This window comes from Mustela putorius, unplaced genomic scaffold, assembly GCF_011764305.1.
Source record: "Mustela putorius furo isolate JIRA1106 unplaced genomic scaffold, ASM1176430v1.1 tig00000430_pilon_pilon_pilon, whole genome shotgun sequence".
Lineage (NCBI taxonomy): Eukaryota > Metazoa > Chordata > Mammalia > Carnivora > Mustelidae > Mustela > Mustela putorius.
Genome location: NW_025421377.1, coordinates 21,959,379 through 21,976,601, shown reverse-complemented (window position 1 = coordinate 21,976,601; position 17,223 = coordinate 21,959,379). Strand labels below are relative to the sequence as shown.

Genomic DNA, 17,223 nt, shown 5'->3' with positions numbered 1-17,223 from the left:
GGTGTGGAATTTGTTGCCACATGGCATTGCCATTTGCTCTTAACTGACCAACATCTACATATTTAATTTATGGATTATGATTTCTGCTTTTCTTTTACCCATTCTCCTTGTTTTCTGCAAATGTTCTGTGATCTCTGGGGCACAGCTCAGTGGAGTAGAAGGAGTGTATGGGCTTTGGAGTATAACTTGGATTGATATCCAGGCTTCACAGTTACATGATCTTGGGCACATACTTCCTGAATCTGTTTCCTTACCTGTGAGGTGTGATTGTTAGGTTTGTTATGATGGAAAAATTATGTATAAACTACAGCACTATAAACTACAGTGTATAAAATTATAGGCCAACCATAAATGCAACATAAAGTGGTTATTATAATGAATATAAATTCTAGGATTTTTATAGGGAAAAAAGTTAAACAATCAAAAAAATTCTTTTACATAGTGACAACTTTGTTAAAAAAATTATAACAGGTGTCAATTATGCCCATAATAAATGAGCTGAGATCATGTCTTGATTGTAAGCAAACCAGATATCATTTATGGAAACTTATTATATTCATAGTCTCAAACATATAAATGAGGTATGAATATTCACATTGTAGTACATTTTAAAAAAAGAAAACCATTGACGGAACCCAGAGTTACCTAAGTATAGTTGAGAAATGATCCGAGTTCTCAAAATTTCATACTTAATGAGATGGCTCAGGAATATATTTATTATGCAAGTTGACATACAGCCTTCTGAGGTGGGGCACTTTATGTCATGTCCTCCTGTGTTCTCTTGTCACACAGGGTTCTACAATTCTGTTTTTCACCCTACAGATTTACCAATACAGAACCAGAGTGAGTATGAGCTGGTGACTCCAGTCAGCACAAATTTTGAAGGACACTATCTCTCCCATATTCTTTCTGCAATTCACAAAAGGAGGTCACCGAGGGACGTGTCTTCCGACTCTGAGCAATTGTTCTTTAACATCTCTGCGTTTGGAAGAGATTTTCATCTGCGACTAAGGCCCAACACTCAGCTGGTCGCTCCTGGGGCTGTTGTGGAATGGCACGAGACAGATCTGGTGTCAGAGAATATAACTGACCCCACTGATGATCATCAATCAGGAAATGCTTCAGAAAGAATCTGGAAAACAGAGCTTTTGCAGACTAACTGTGCTTATGTTGGTGACATCATGGACATTCCAGGAACCTTTGTTGCCATTAGCAACTGTGACGGTCTGGTAAGAGTCACTCCCTTCTGTGTGTGTGTGTGTGTGTGTGTGTGTGTGTGTGTGTTTGCAGGTGTGTGGGAGGCCAGCATGGCTCCAGCATGGTTTGGAAGGGATAGGTGGAAAGGAAGCCTTACTATATTTGAAGTTCAGGAAGGAGCTTGAGAAAGGACTTGACTGTCAAAGATGTGTGCTTTGGCTTCATTTTGCCACAAAGACAGCATTATTCTGAGAAGCAAAAGATACCTATTTTAGCATTTTTTTGCTTATGTGTTCACTTGTGTTACACTGGGGAATTTCATTTCCTTATATCTTTCAAAGCATTCTGAAAATTTTTAAAGAAATGTAGATTCTTCCAAAATGATAGTATTTCACGTCTTATGTGGAAACTTTGGATATCTTCTTAAAGAAAGTATCTTGAATGCATTCTTTCACTTCCCCACAGAATGGTAAAATGGGAAATGAGCAGATCCTTTGTCAGAATTCGTTCAAGTAGCATTACTTTACAAACACGAGATGCAGTTCCCTTTGCATTGTGGCTTTGAGTCAGTTCTTTCTTTAGTTTGAACTGAAATACCCATATATTGCTCTTCTGTTTTGTTGTCGAGGCCAGTAGTAACTGACCTTTCTCTACACACTCTGCAGATGTGAAATATTCTTATTTGTTTTGTCTCCCCAGATGTTACTTGAAAAGTATGTCAATGTTTATGCCCCTTTCATCCACAGTTGACTTTGTTCAAAAAAGCAACCATTTTTCTTTCGATGGTTGCCAAGCTGCTGTTTCTTGGGAGTTCAGAGCTATTCCCTTTGTTTTGCCACTCTTCTGGGAGTTCTCAAATATTCCTTATGTTCCTGCTTGTAATTATCCTACCTTAGCTGGTTCTACAACAATACCATGAATTTTTTGCTATTGTGCTCTCCATGCATAGGCCCAGCCCAGCGGTGGTATGGCACATATGTTGTACCAGATGTTGGTAAGGTCATTGTTTTGGGCTTTCTTTTTGCAGTCCTGTCCTACCTCTTGGTGTTCTGAAGGGTTTTAAAAGCCAGTGCAGAGGACATGCAGCAGAACATATGTAGGTCCCAATGTTCAAGTTGGACTGCATTAGATTAGGTCTCTACACTCCGTGTTTGGTGCTAGACCATATTCTAGGGTTTGAAGACACAAGGAACCACTCGAATTTTTCTCATTCTATACAAAGGTTGAATAGAGGTGAATTAATTCAGTCATTGACTAGGAAATAAAAAAGAAAGCACTTTCTAGAAGATGAAGTTCAAAGTATTCATTGAGAGAGATTGATTCAGTACTCCTAAGATAGAAAAGAACATAAATCATATAAAAGGTACCACTTTATAATACTTGTAAGTAAAATACGTTGAGTATAAAACTTAATCCAGTGTTACTTTTTGGTTTTAAAACATAAAATATTATGTACTTTTTATCTTCTCGGTTAAGATTTGAAATGTGGGATATTGGCTGGAAAATCAGTTTAAGGAAGGTAACAGGCAAGGAACGTTTTTTAATGCATCATCACAATGGTTTTTACATCTCAGCAACCAGTATTTTTCTTATTGTACATGTCTAATTATCTAATCATAGATATGAGAAATCTGGGCACGTAACAAGTTGTTAAGGAAGAGGAACATAGATACAAAGTCTGAATGACTATTAATTATTAGGATTCTCTAATTTCTCATTTTTCAGATAACTGTGTTAGCATCACATGTAAATTGATATCGAGTGTGTGTGTGTGTGTATGTGTGTGTGTGTGATACTACCACTGCACTCTACAAGTATTCATTTGTTCCAGTCTTTGATCCGTTATTTAGTTAATTAAACAGTGATTGTAGGAGCCAGTAATGGGCCAAGTGCCATTCTAGGCTCTGAAACGGCGAAAGGAGTCGTGGTTACCATCTTCATGCAGCTCAAAGATGTTAAATTTGTCGTGGGATTTAAGTGTCAAAATATCTGGCATATGTGTGTGTGTATATATATATGTTAGAATCACATTTAACTTGGAAAATTGTAGTTTTCGAGAGAAATATGTTCGGAGAGATGAACAGGACAGTTTTGAACCAGAGATAATTGGCTGAGGCCTTCAGCTCAGTGCAGGAGAAGGTGGGTCCGGCCTGCAGAGAAGGCAGTGCTGCCCTGTGGGAATGCGGGGTGAAGCCTTTCCTGGAGCGTCCAGCTCACAGCAGCCCTGTGCCTGGAGGAAGCGCCGTGATGACAACAGGAAGAACAGCAAACAGCGCTATGGGGAGCGAATCCACAAACCCCTGGGATTAACACTAGGACCACTTCATTAAGCTGGGAACAAGTTCTTAAAATTGCAGAATCGTTTTGCGTGGGATAAGCCCTTAGCAGAGATGAAATAGGAAGTTCAGTTGTAGGGAACGGAAATAAACTTGCCTGGTTGCTGCTTCCGAAACCCTTTTTTCTCTTTAACTGACTATATAGGGATTTAACCTTAACCTTCTTGACCTTAGAAAGGTCTTGAAAGATTTTTAAAAATTTGTTTGATAGAGAGAGAGAGAGAGAGCGCGAGAGAGCGCGCACAGGCACAGGGGGCAGCAGAGGGAGAGGGAGAAGCAGGCTCCCCGGTGAGAAGGGATCCTGATCTGGGATATCTCGATCACAGGACCTTGGGATTATGACCTGAGCCAAAGGCAGACACTTAACTGACTGAGCCACCCAGGTGCCCCAGTTTTATCATTTTTAAAATGAATGAATGAGTGAATAAATGAATGAATTTAAAGATTTATTTATTTGCGAGAGAGAGAGAGAGAGAGAGAGAGAGAGAGAAAGAGAAAGTACATGCGAGCAGGGGCGGGGAGGGAGAGGGAGAGAGAGAAAAATCCTTAAGCAGACTTCCTGTTTAGCAGGGATACTGATGTAGGGCTCCCTCCCAGGACCCTGAGACCATGACCTGAGCCAAAATCAAGAGCCGGACGCTTAACCAAGTCACCCAGGTGCCCCTCATTTTATTTTTCTTCTTATTTTTTAGAAGACTTTATTTGTTTGGGAGAGAGGGAGAGAGAGCCTGAGCTCGGGGAGGAGCCTAGGGGGAGGGACAAGCTGACTCCCTGTTGAGTGTGGAGCCTGAGGGGTGCAGAGCTTGATTTCAGGAGTCTGAGATCAGGACCCGAGCTGAAACCAAGAGTCGGAGAAAAGTGGCTTAACCAACGGTGCCACCAGGCACCCCTCTGGTAATTAATTTCTGTTGTATTTTACAAAATAGTCCAAGACCAATTGGGGGAAAAGAAAACATTCTCTTCACCACAGATAATTTGAAAAGCAATAGCCCTTAAGTTGTCTTTACCTCTCTGGAATCAGACACTTGACTGAACTGGTAAAGTAGACTTCACCTGTCTCAGGTGACTGTATGAAATGGTCAAAGGAAAGGTGCTTTAGTAAAGGTATGATTGAAGAGGACCTAAGATGCCTCGAGTGATGTATCAGAAGCCAATGTCTAGAATATGATCTAGACATTGATATGCGTCATAACGAAGTTATTCTCTGGGTTTCTGAAATCAACATCCAAGTCTTCTTGAAGGAAGTGACAGTGATTCTTACCCAGTGTGGCCAACAATAACTAATATGTTGCCGTCTAGTGTGACCTTTTCCTGTTCTCTGCCAGGTGATCATTTATGAGTGACTGCTAATTCTTTCCCGTTTTCAGCTCTATTCTTGCTTTAGTCTGTCCTACCTCTAGGTAAGAGCTACCGAGGTGGTCGGGCAATGAATCCTCCCTGCTTTCCAATAGCGTCCAATCTAGAACAAAGCCCAGCTTCTCTGGTCCTTCCCCCAAATTACCCAGCTGAAGCCCAAGTCCCGTGAATGGTTCTTTCTCGCTCTTTTTTTTACTGAAATGCTGATGCTTCCCTCTGGTGTGCGTTCTCCCTCCGTGCAACATGGAATGTCCCAGCCCGTCCACAGCAGATGGGCTGCAGGTGGTCTCTGGCTGGAGGGCGTCGACCTGCTTTACCTCCCTGCTTCGACATTTCTGAAACTTCACACGCTTCATAATGGGAAGACACTTCTGGCTGAGAATCCCAGCTGAAAATAGATTTCTGTATTCCACAGAGCCCTGGCGTTGACTCTGTAACACCATTAAATCTCCCCTGCGAGCAGTGGCCGCTCAGAGTCATAGTTTGTGGTCTACAAATGTGCCAGGATAAAGGGTTGTTTGGTTAGTAGGCTTTATTTCATTTCATAACGTAAGGAAACTGAATTTCTCTGGACGTGCTGGAACACTATTGCTCTGTTAATTGCCCTGGATTAGCATCAGAGGGAACTGCTAGGGAGTGGATGAGCTGACTGCTAACGGCCTTCCTGGGTTATCCCGCTCAGTGATTTCCTTGTGGGCTGATTTTATGATCAGGGGAGTCTATCTAGGACGGAAATTTTCAGCATTTTTTTTTTAACATTGGGAATTCTTCCTTCAGATGAACTCACTAGGGGTTACCTAATAAAGTAGTACGCGACATGGATAAATTCAGGAAGGGCCTGCCTGGAGCACAGGTGGGAGAGGCTCTTTGTCCTGGGGTCTCGTCTTCCTGCCCCATTCTCACTTTAGACCAACTTTTAGGCTCCCCGAGGCCTCTGTCAGCGATCTTCACTATTAGGGCAAGGGGTCTTGGAAGCTTGAGGTGAACGATTGGGACGCCTCAAATAGCACCTCTTTTTTGAAATATCTGATGCTCACATCTGGTTAATATGGGAGGTATTTTATCTTTCTTAGATTTGGAGCATGGCCCAATGAAGTCTTGGAGGATAATTGCAAACCTATAAAGGAAACAGCCTTAAGATTCCCCTGCCTTGAGACTTTTTTGCTTTGGGATTTGGGCCCCTCAACAGCATGTTCTCGCCATGCCTATTTCTGTAAGTCTAGCTGCAGAGGCAGTTTTAAGAAGTCTGTCTAAAAAGTATTGTGAGCCAGTGTGCCTGGGATTAAGAATGTTTGACCTGTGGTTGTAAATACAGCTCAATCTAGTGAAAGAAATGTTTGATACTAAAAATGGATACAAGTCTGCAGCTATTTATACAGTGGATTTGGAAAAGAGCATTTGGGAAGGCCGATCTTGATCTTTAGATGTTGACATTGGAACATCTGCTTTTGTGAGAGGAGCCTGATTTGCTGAGGGCCTATCACCTCCCCTGGAACAAGTCTAGGAAAGGTGTTCTGTGTTTTATTGTGGGGAAGTGGGGGGGGGGGTAGGGGGGGAGATCTGTTTGTTTATGATTTATATGCTGATTTCAGAGACATTAGAAGGTTTGAGGAACAAAGGGCTGAAACCTGGTTTACCTCTGGGCACTTACCTACACCAGGCTATTTTAGCAATGCAGGGTTAGGAGGAGCTCAAAGCCCCTAAACTCTTTTTAATTTCCAGAAGTGGAAGGGGAAAAAAAAAAAAAAAAAGCAGCAGGTACTCCTCACTCCCCCGCTTTGTTTTAAATTTTATTTTATTTTTTTTTCAGTGTTCCAAGATTCACTGTTTATGCACCACACCCAGTGCTCCATGCAGTACCTGCCCTCAATGCCCACCATCCGGCTCACCCATCCCCCCACCCGCCTCCCCTCCAAAACCCTCAGTTTGTTTCTCAGAATCCACAGTCTCTCATGGTTCGTCTCCCCCTCCGATATCCCCCCAATTCACTTTTCCTAATGTCCTCCGTGTTATTCCTTATGTACTGGCCCCTTTTAAAATGAAGAATGGTCGGAAGTTCTCTAGTTCAGTTATTCTGGGAGATCCAGTGGCGATCCTCGTCAAGCTGTGGCCCCTTGGAGAGGTCAGCGTTTACCTCGTTGGGCGCCTCTCCGTTCGGGGACCTCTCCCACTCTGCGCCCTTTCTCGAATATAAAGGTAGCGGGAATGTGCTTATCTGGGGGAAGGAGGCAAGGTTTGGCATAGTCCTTGATCATTTTCACATTTTATATCAGATTTGCATAAGTCGAGAATCATACATATGACAAGTCTTCCCCAATTTCTTTGGCTCTATTTCTCTTGTGTGATTTGGTTGATCTTATATGAAGAATATCCAAGGACGTAGAGTAGGAAGTGGAAAAAAAGAAAAAACCCCTATCAGAAGTATTTTTGAATTTTGCTAATATTTCTATATAATAGTTATTTTGTAGTTAAGCTAAGTTATTCATCTTTGTTTATGAATATTACCAGTAGAGTGCTTGTTATTTGATTTATATCATTTTGATGATGATTTGTTTCCATTATCTCCCTTAACTTTGGTATAGTAAATTTCTTAAAAATTAAATTTAAAGATGAGTTAAAAATTGGGGAAAAATTTACATATGAGGCTGCAAATCTTCCTTTGGACAGTCATGGAAAAACAAAATTAAAGGGGCAACAGAAGTACTCTTTCTTTCTGCTGTCATCACAACAAGTAATGCTTCTTCTTCCCAATGCCTTGACAACCATGACTTGATTACTCTAATACAGATTTTTCAAGACACTCAAGACCTACTTTAAGAACTGTGAAAATAGTGCTGACCCCATCTTAAAATGCCTTCTTCTGAGTAAATCATCACAAAACAAGAACAAGAGGACAGCTGGGTATTGATAGGATGCCCTTGCGCATAATCAGGTTTTGGGGTTACAGAGTTCTTGTAAACTCAGTCCAGTCGCAAAGTTTTCAACTGTGGAAACCGTGTTCTTTGACTTAATCTTTGCCTCCAGGAATACGGATCCGAGTTAAAGCATTTTGAAGCACTAGGCTCTGGGAAGTGCTATACAGATTGCTGTGGTGAATTCTGAAGGTCAGTCAGGCATAACCTTGGTCTTCAAGAGCACTGGAAAGGAGACGGGCATTAGGAGACCAGAAGTGCAAGGGAGAGTGTTTTCTCTGTTGTAAGCCTAGACCGCAAGGATGTGAGAGCCCGGAGGGTGGAAAGATGCTTTCTGCCTGGAAGATGGTAGAAGGCTTCCTGGAGGAAGCAATATTTGTGGTACCGGAGACTTTGAAAAGATAAACATTTACGTGAAAGTAATCCCTGATGACAGTGGGGATGGGGTGGGCGGGAGGAGGGGCCTCTGGAGAAAGGGAGGAGTCTTGTTGGAGGCCTGCCCAGGATGGCCTTGAGAACAGAGGGAGGATGTGGACCTTGACCTCACGAACTTTGTGACGTATAGAACACACACACAGGAGGGCCAGTGTTTATCTGAATGTGGGACCAAGTATGATACAAAAGGGAGGGAGAGAGAGAAAGGAGCATAAAGCAGTGACTCTGTTGTTGATGTTAATAGGACTTGCATGGGCATTCAGGATGGGGGGAGTGTGTGCCGATGCCTGCTCCTTAATGATGTTGCTTTTGTTTCTGCCTTGGGCAAAGTTTCTCTGGGGGCAGCTGTGTGGCTCACTTGGTTAAGCGGCTGCCTTCGGCTCAGGTCATGATCCCAGGATCCTGGGATCGGACCCTGCATGGGGCTCCCTGCTCAGCGGGGAACCTGCTTCTCCTTCTTCCCCTCGTGCTCCCCTTGCTTGTGCGAGCGCGCTCTCTCTCTCTCTCTCTCTCTCTCTCTCTCATAAGTAAAATCTTAAAAAGGAAAAGAAGAGCATTTCCCTGAAGTCATGGGCCCTTTTCCTCTGGAGTTTAGGGATATTTTTTCATAGTAACTTTTTTCTAGAGTCTGTTTCCCAAGTTCTATCTCAGAGGGTTATGAAGTTTGACTTTGAAAAATCTGACTTTTTCCATCATTTAGGTTCTTTAACCTTGATCAGGGATTGTGCCATTAGTAAACCTCCCTCTATGACTTATTTCTTCCACCTGAACTGTTTTCCTCACTTTCTTATTATATTTATTCTGTGTTACTCTATGTTCAGATCTCTTACTTGTTGCCATTCCCCAAGGTATATTGCTGATGTCATTTTAGTGATATTTGTTTACAGAGCATTACTGTAAAGAAAGTTAGAAAAACATAAAGAACAATTAGATCAGCCTTACTGACTCTCAAAAAATAAAACAAAATAACTCTCAATAGATGAGTTAATTTTGACATTAAATCTTGTTTTGTGTCATTTATAGTATTTATACTCTGTAGCTCTATATGTGTAGATAGAGATATATATGCATACATATATGTACACAAACACTCGTATAAATACATATACGCATGTACATATGGCAGACCATAGAAAAGGCAGAGAAAATCTATGTTTAATTAAATACTTGGATTCAAAGGCGAGCGACAGAATTTGTTGTTAGGACATAGAATGGGTGGTCGAACTATATTGTCCTGTGTGTCTTTTGACAGCAAAGCCCGTGGCAATTGTGTGCCCCCAAGCCACCTAAATATGCTTCTCACAATGTGGGTTGTTGACAAGGAGGCCACACATGATTAACTTTTATGTTTTTAAATTGTTAGAAATATGAGTGAGGTTAATCAGAAATACAATTGAAAAGTGAGGTCTTAAACTACTATTGTTAGTCTACAACAGTGACATGGCAAGTTTTGGGGATAGAAAAATCAATTGTACTTTTTATTAAGGTAGTCAGACTTTGGGATTTCTTGGTCTCTAAAAAATGGGACTTTAATTTATTTAATTTTTAATTTTAATTTTTTAGAGATTTAATTTACTTATTTGTCAGAAAAAAGAGAGAGTTTGTGCACAAGTAAGGGGAGCAGGGGGCAGAGGGAGAAGCAGGCTCCCTGCTGAGCAAGGAGCCCTATTCTGGGCTCTGTCTCAGGACCCTGGGTTCATGACCTGAGCTGAAGACAGATGCTTAATCGACTGAGCCACCCTGTCGTCCCTTAAACATGGGACTTTAATCACTCAGTGTTTTTTCTAAAAATAATAGTTTTCAAGAGACTTAATTTTTGAGCAATATTAGACAGCACAAAATGTCTCAAGATACTGTTATTAGTCTTAATGTGTTTTGTAAGTTCTTTGATAAACAAGTTCAAATCTTCCATAATTGTAATGAATTTCTGAAAATTCTAGTTTATTGATTGAAGAAACGGGGATGTATAGTTGTATTGAGGTCTAACTTTAGAGTTTACCAACTCTAAAAAAAAACTCTAAAAAAAAAAAATGTTAAAAAAAAAAAACCCCGGCATTATATTTTTCCTAGTAGGTTTTAAAAAGTATGATCTAGATTGTAATAGCCTACTTTTGTTTAAAAGATGTTTTAATTTTGTGGTTTGTGGTGAGAATAGCCAATAAATTCCAATGAAGAGGAACACCAGCTAAGCTATTTAGAGTTAGGATACTTTGAAAGAGTTCAGTTTGGGAAAATAGAACTCCTACAGGTGACAGGAGTCGAAACTCCTGCAAAACGGTTGAGGGAAATGGCTCACGGCGAGAGTGTTTTGGGCGTTGGTGTAGAAGCCCGCACCTAACTCAGGTTCCACCGCCTCCCTGCCTGTGACCTTCAACAATGACTTGACCTTTTGGAGGGCTCTTACCTTCCTTCCGTAAAGTGGAGGTCAGGTCAAGACCTTGGCAAGACTGTTAGGACATTTCTCACACAGCCTGGTCCCTAAGAACTAGATGATTATTACTGCAGTCCTTTAACTTCTTTTTTTCAACTTAAAATGATTTGTCCTTCCTATTTTGTGATTAATAGTAGTAATGATGAAATCTGCAAAATAAGAAATATTGCAGTCTGTGACATAATTTGTGGAAAATTCAGTCTTCTCTGAAGTGAATAACTTGGTGAAAATCCTGTAATGTTCACATCACCTTCTCCCCCGATGCAGAGCCTCCTTTATCATCGGCTCTGAGGGATACTCTAACCTCTGCCTCCTGGAGACTTCAAAGGATGGGAACCTCACTCTTCTCCATCTTATTTATATATAGCTCTGCCATATATAGAAAGTTCTTTCTTAGGTTCTTTTTAGAAATAGGAAGTGAGAATATCTTGTTCCACATAATAGGTTCTTCAGAGTTGACAAGGATGTAGTGACTGTTCATGATTGACCTTTTATTGTTATTATTGTTAATACTTCTGTTTTATGCAGTTGACCTCTCTGTGGTTCATTGTATCTAACAGGCAGCAAACTACTTCAGGGAAATTTCCCTAGAGTGGTATGAGATAGCCCACACTCTGGCCAGAATGGATTTAACTAGGCATAAGTCATAATTTTAACATTCCCTTCCTGCTTTTTGTTTTGGGAAAATGTTTTAAATCTTGAGTCTCAGAGTGAGACTTTCTGTTTGGGGGGGGGTAGTGGCATTAGGGGTAAAACACTAGAGTTCAGAGTCTTACCAAGCTCGTTCATTTCATATCTCTTTCATCAGGTGACAACGGTCAATATGTTATCTTATATCTATTTCTTTTTCCAGTCCAGAAAAAAAAAATTCCTTTTTCCTTTAAAAAAAATGCAGCAAAAGTATGCATTTTTTATAACTTTGTGGAGGCAGTGGCAAGGAACAGAGAGTAAGGTGGCATGGTGTGTTCCTAACTCTAGCTACGAGGAAGTGCATTTTTGAACTTAAATGACATTATCGAATGTCATTTGGGGCCATGGTGAATTTTTGATTAATTGACAGGATTATCCAACTCCAATTTAAAATGCAAGAAATTTCTGGAAGGCCTAATTCTGTCTAGTGATGTCCCTAAAAATGAAAGATTGTTTTAGATTGAGAAGACTGTGCTATTAAATGCTAGGGTGTCACGTGAATTTAGTGGGACCCAGTCTGAGCATGCAAAGCCCAAGAGAAAAGGAAGAGCAGCACATAGTGAGAGATTCTGCAAATGTTAGCAGCACAAACACAGTGGGAAAACTTACATTTAGCATTTTCTGTGAAACAGGATGCTTTTAGCCTAGTGATTAGAATCTTGGGGTAATAATCCTTTAAGCTTGCAGGATACTGATCTTGCTCAGAGGGTGCCAATATTTCCTGCTTTCCTGCCTGGTTTCGTATAGTGCTTTATTTTTCCTACCTGGCTCTGAAGATGGGATTAACTGGCCACTAGGACAAGAAAACAGACCAAAAAGAGTGATGTGGATCCAGATATAGTTAAAACACGGTGCGATCTCCATCTCTGTTTGGTCAGCCACATGTCATTGTTACCTTTGACTTCAACTTTGGTACCAAATCTAAACTCAGCATAATGATGAGGTAAGATTCTGAACCCTATTGGTCCTAGACTCTAACCATGGATCTAAAATTTTCAGAGGAGGCCTTTTTTAATAGCTGTGATTGGAAACATTTTAGAAACATGTTACTCTAAGATAATGTTTTGAAATTAGGGCTATATTTGTGGGACTTCTATGTTTCTCCTTCCCATACTTAAGAACTAGGGAGCTCGAATTAGTTTGGTGGTTCTTTCTGTTCTACCTGTTGGACCTTGGGTTTTGAAATATTATGTAAACCAAAGTGTGTTTTTTAGATAATCAATCATTTTTCCTTTCTATTAATAATAAAAACGTACAAAATTGCTGGCCAAAATCCCCAGTGAGTACAACTTACTTTCCCTCTATACCCACTGGTGATCTTCTCTAATAAGAAGATTAAGTCATTCTTAGACCTATTAGCATTTTGCTTATCCTTGTAGTGATAGCCCTTCCCAGGTTTCCATGACTATCTCTACTGGTTCCAACAGGCTCAGGGATCTAAACTTAGGAAATTGTTGGGGCGCCTGGATGGCTCAGTGGGTTAAAGCCTCTGCCTTTGGCTTGGGTCATGACCCCGAGATCCTGGGATCCAGCCCTGTATCCTGCTTTCTGCTCAGCAGGGAGCCTGCTTCTTCCTCTCTCTCTGCCTGCCTCTCTGCCTACTTGTGATTTCTGTCAAATAAATAAAATCTTTAAAAAATAAAATAAAATAAAATAAAATTAGGACATTGTTGACTATAAGCTTTCTGAGATTCACGTTAGATGGCTCTTCTATGACTCTATAACAAGTTTGTTTCGGGCATGCGTGCATTCCCGGCCAGGGAAGACATCAAAGCATCATACTGGATCATTATTCGTTAATCGTGGTTTGGGGGGGTTGGCATTGCATGTGTGGGTGTTACTTTTCCAAATGTTGGGATATGGTTAGCTTCTACTAATGCTTTTTCTACTTACTTTTTTAAAAATTTACTTTTAATCCACTATGACTAAATCTTGTGTTCTTGAAGATTCCAAAGAACCCAACTATTACAACCCAAGCTATTACAGTTTTGGGAGATGTTTCATCTTGACTCCCAGTAAAATGTGGAAATAAGAGAAATATGTATATTCATATATATATATATACACATGTTATGGGTATATAAAGAGAGGAATATAGTTATATTTTTATAAAATATTAGGAACTGTTCCTTGAATATACTGTTAGGGAGGTACCTACCAAGTCACTTCAACATAAGAATGTTGTACCAGCTTTGTCGAGGCAGCCTTTTCCTGGAAGAGCCCTCACATGTTACATCTGCAGAATATGGAGTAAAAGGTGAGAATCATGGCTTCTCCAAGGGGCCTCTAACCTTAGTGGACACCAACATCTCCTGTACAGCTTGTTAAAACATAGATTGCTATGTGCTGTCTCAGTCTCTTATTTAGTAGGTCTGGGGAGGGGTCTGAAAGTTTGCATTTTTAGCAAGTTTTCAGTTAGTGCCAGCCTCTGTACCTCAACTGTTTCTTGTTTATGTGCAATGATAGTGAATACTGGTTCTTCCCAACTGACCTGCTTCTCTGGTAAAGAATTTCAAGGTTTTTCTTTCTTTTTCTTTTTGGATCTGTAGTACTGCTTTGGCCCTTGCCCACTGCCCAGTCATCATCCCAGCCAGTCTGCCTCAGCACAGGTCAGATCCAGCCCCAGATTGGATTAACTGTGCCCAGCTAAAACTTCCTCTCGTGGTCCCCTTGCCTGGAGGCTCCATGTTCTTTGGGAAGCACTAGTGAGTGCCACCCCAGGTCACGTTCTGGCAGAATACAGAAACTGTATGAACATGGACAAGCCACTTAATATGTCTGATTCTTGGATTCCTTCTTTGATTCACATAAAGATTTCCTGACGGTAGTTGGAGCTCTGAAGTGGATACTCATAAGTTACTCAGTAGCCAGTACTCAGAAGAAGTGCTTGTGAGGTTCTAAAGCCACTTTGCTTTCAAGAATTAGGGGTGGCGGTTATGCCAAAAGGCAGCACAGAGGCCTTAAGATCTTCAGTTGTCCTGTGCTGTCACAGTCTAGGACCATCACTCTCTTCAGATTTGTATGACACAGGCTTACACCCTGTCCATACACCAGCTCTGCCGGTTCAGTGCTTTCCCTGCCCTCTTTTGTATGTACGCTTTCAACTTAGATGGTCTCATCTGATTTTATGGCTTCAGATACCATCCATACAGGGGTGGTTCCATGTGCACCCCCGACCTCTCCTCTGCGCTCCAGACTTGTATGCATACCCTGCTGCCCATTCAGCATCTGCAGCTGGGGGTGTGAGAGCCATCCCAGACCTAAAAGGGCCAAAGATCAATCCTTGATGGCCATGCCATGCATGATTTTCTCCAGAAAGTCTGGGCAACTATTTTTTTTTTTAAAGATTTTATTTATTTATTGGACAGATCACAAGTAGGCAGAGAGGCAGGCAGAGAGAGAGAGAGGGAAGCAGGATCCCCAGTGAGCAGAGAGCCTGATGCAGAGCTCAATCCCAGGACCCTGAGATCATGACCTGACCTGAAGGTAGAGGCTTTAACCCACTGAGCCACCAGGTGCCCTTGGGCAATAATTTCTTAGGCCCAAAATGTGGGCTTATGCTGGATGCCTTTTCTTGCCTCTTCTTTCTCATCGAATCTGTAGTCTTAGGATTTTTCTGTAAAATATGTTCTGAATCCACTTACAGAATTTCCAGTGTTACAACTTAGGTTAGTATAGTGACCTCCTAACTGGTCTTCTTGTTCTATTTTGCCGCTCTTCATCCTTCTCATAGGAGCTGAAACTAAATTTGATAAACTTTGTTTGAACACTTTCAGTTATTTCCCACTAAAATTCAAACTTCTTGGGGGCACCTGGGTGCCTCAGTCAGTTAAGCGTCTGCCTTTGGCTCCAATCATGATCTCAGGGCCCTGGGATTGACCGCTGCCCCCCCACATCGGGCTCCCTGCTCAGCAGAGAGCCTGCTTCTCCCTCTTGCTCTGCCTGCCTCTCTGCCCGCTTGTGCTCTCTATCTCTGTCAGATAAGTAAATCTGAAAAAAAAAAAAAATCAAACTTCTTACCATAATTTTTAAGACCCTGTGTTAGTAGTTTCAGTAATCATTGTATATTGTGATCATCCAAAGAGCTTTAAAGAAAATGGAGATACCTAGAGACCAAGCCCAAAGATACCGATTCATTGACTCTAGGGTAAGGCTCAGCCTAAGTAAATTAAATGCTGCTGCAGATAATTCTAATATGCAGCTGGTTTGGAGAATCATTGTTCTTTCCAAGGGGTCTCTAACCGTAGTGGGTGTGGGAATCTTACGGACGACTTGTCAGAACACAGATTTCTGGGAGCCACTGGGGGTTTCTGATTCCGCAAGTCTGCTCAGGAGCCTGATGGTTTGCTCTCCTAACAAGTTCCCAGGTGACACTACATTTCGAGAACCAGTGTTGTATAAAACCTAGTCTTAGCATACTTCTCTGATATTATTTCTTTGTTCAGTCTATTTCAGCCCTACGGGGCTTCCCTTTTATCTTTTAAACAATCCAAATTGTCCCCATCTCTGGCCTGTGGGAAGTGTTGCTTTTTTTGTTAGTTTGTTTATTTGTTTTCCAGCTCAAAATATTCCATTCTAGATCTTTAAATAGAGGTTCCTTCTCATCACTTCAAGTGTTAAAATGGCATTTCCACTAAAAGAATTTTCCTGGCTATTCTGGCTAAAACAGCAGCCCTAGTCACTTTGTATTATGTTTGTGTTTTAAATCTTGTTTGTATCCTTTATTGGCATCTCAAATTTATCTTTTATTTTTAAAAGATTTTATTTATTAATTTAGCATGAGGGGACGGGGCAGAGGGAGAGGGAGAGAGAGAGTCTCAAGAAGACTGCTGAGCACAGAGTCCGATACGGGCCTCGATCCCACGACCCTGACATCATGACCTGAACCCGAATCAAGGGTCCAGATGCTCCGCTGACCAAGACATCCAGGTGCCCCACATCTCAGGTTTTGGTCAAGAAGCCAACACTGATAGACTGAGTGGTATCAATACTGGAATGGAGAAACTGAGTACCACTTTGGAAAGGTGGGCCATAGAGATATTTCTTCCATGCGTTTAGAATTCCCTCTGCGTAACTTTCACAGATGGAGTGCTATGAACTTCAAGGTTTAAGGTTCTTAAGATTTCGTATAAATCAACTCTCTCCTTCTGTGATTTTCATAACTAAACTCTTACCCCCTCTCATTTTCTGTCTCCTCTTTTTGTACATACAAGTTAGTGAAGGGGATCATCATCTTGACCAAAACCCACATGCAAATTCATAAGTAGAAGTATAGGCTGACTCTTAAATTACTTTATTCTTGTTAAGCAACAGGAATAGATACAAATCATCCTGGCAACTTGTTGCTTAAGAAAAGATATGATTTTAAAAAAGACATAAAAATATTATTCTTTGGATAAATTCCTTGGAAGAAAACAAAATATATACTGACTTTCCAGGCAATGTTGTTACTATAGCAACCTATAGTTCTCTTTTCTGAGTGCCGGTCACACCTAAATTATCTGTTTAATGCCTTTTTCCCCTGTGCTCAACTAGAAACTCCGTGAGAGTTGGTGTCTGTCATGCTTACTCCTGGTAAAAAACAGGAGTAAATCCATAAGGAGTAAATCCACAAAACCAGGCACCATTTCTGGTATACAGTAGGTGCATAATAAGTATCAGATGACTCCTGAATGAACGAAAACACGGCATTTAAGTTCCATGGCTCTGTAATCTGCTGGCTGTCACTTCCCAGGTTTCTTGAACCTTAAAGGAGCAAGTGTGTTCTCTGGGTAGAATTCCTCCCCATCCTTCCCTGTTGGTACCCAGAACTCTGCTTTGTAATTTTCATTTCTTTTTGTGGTTTCTCCTTGATGGAATGTTATAA

At 41.1% G+C, this 17,223-nt stretch overlaps 1 protein-coding gene across 1 annotated transcript in view; it reads left to right on the top strand.

Annotated features, from left to right (window-relative positions):
• The window catches only part of ADAMTS3 (ADAM metallopeptidase with thrombospondin type 1 motif 3), a 251,730-nt gene that overhangs the window by 19,154 nt on the left and 215,353 nt on the right, over positions 1–17,223 (top strand). The window contains exon 3 of the mRNA XM_045079854.1: positions 823–1,229. Within this exon, the coding sequence (XP_044935789.1) occupies positions 823–1,229 (407 nt within the window). The remainder of the gene's footprint in view (positions 1–822; positions 1,230–17,223) is intronic.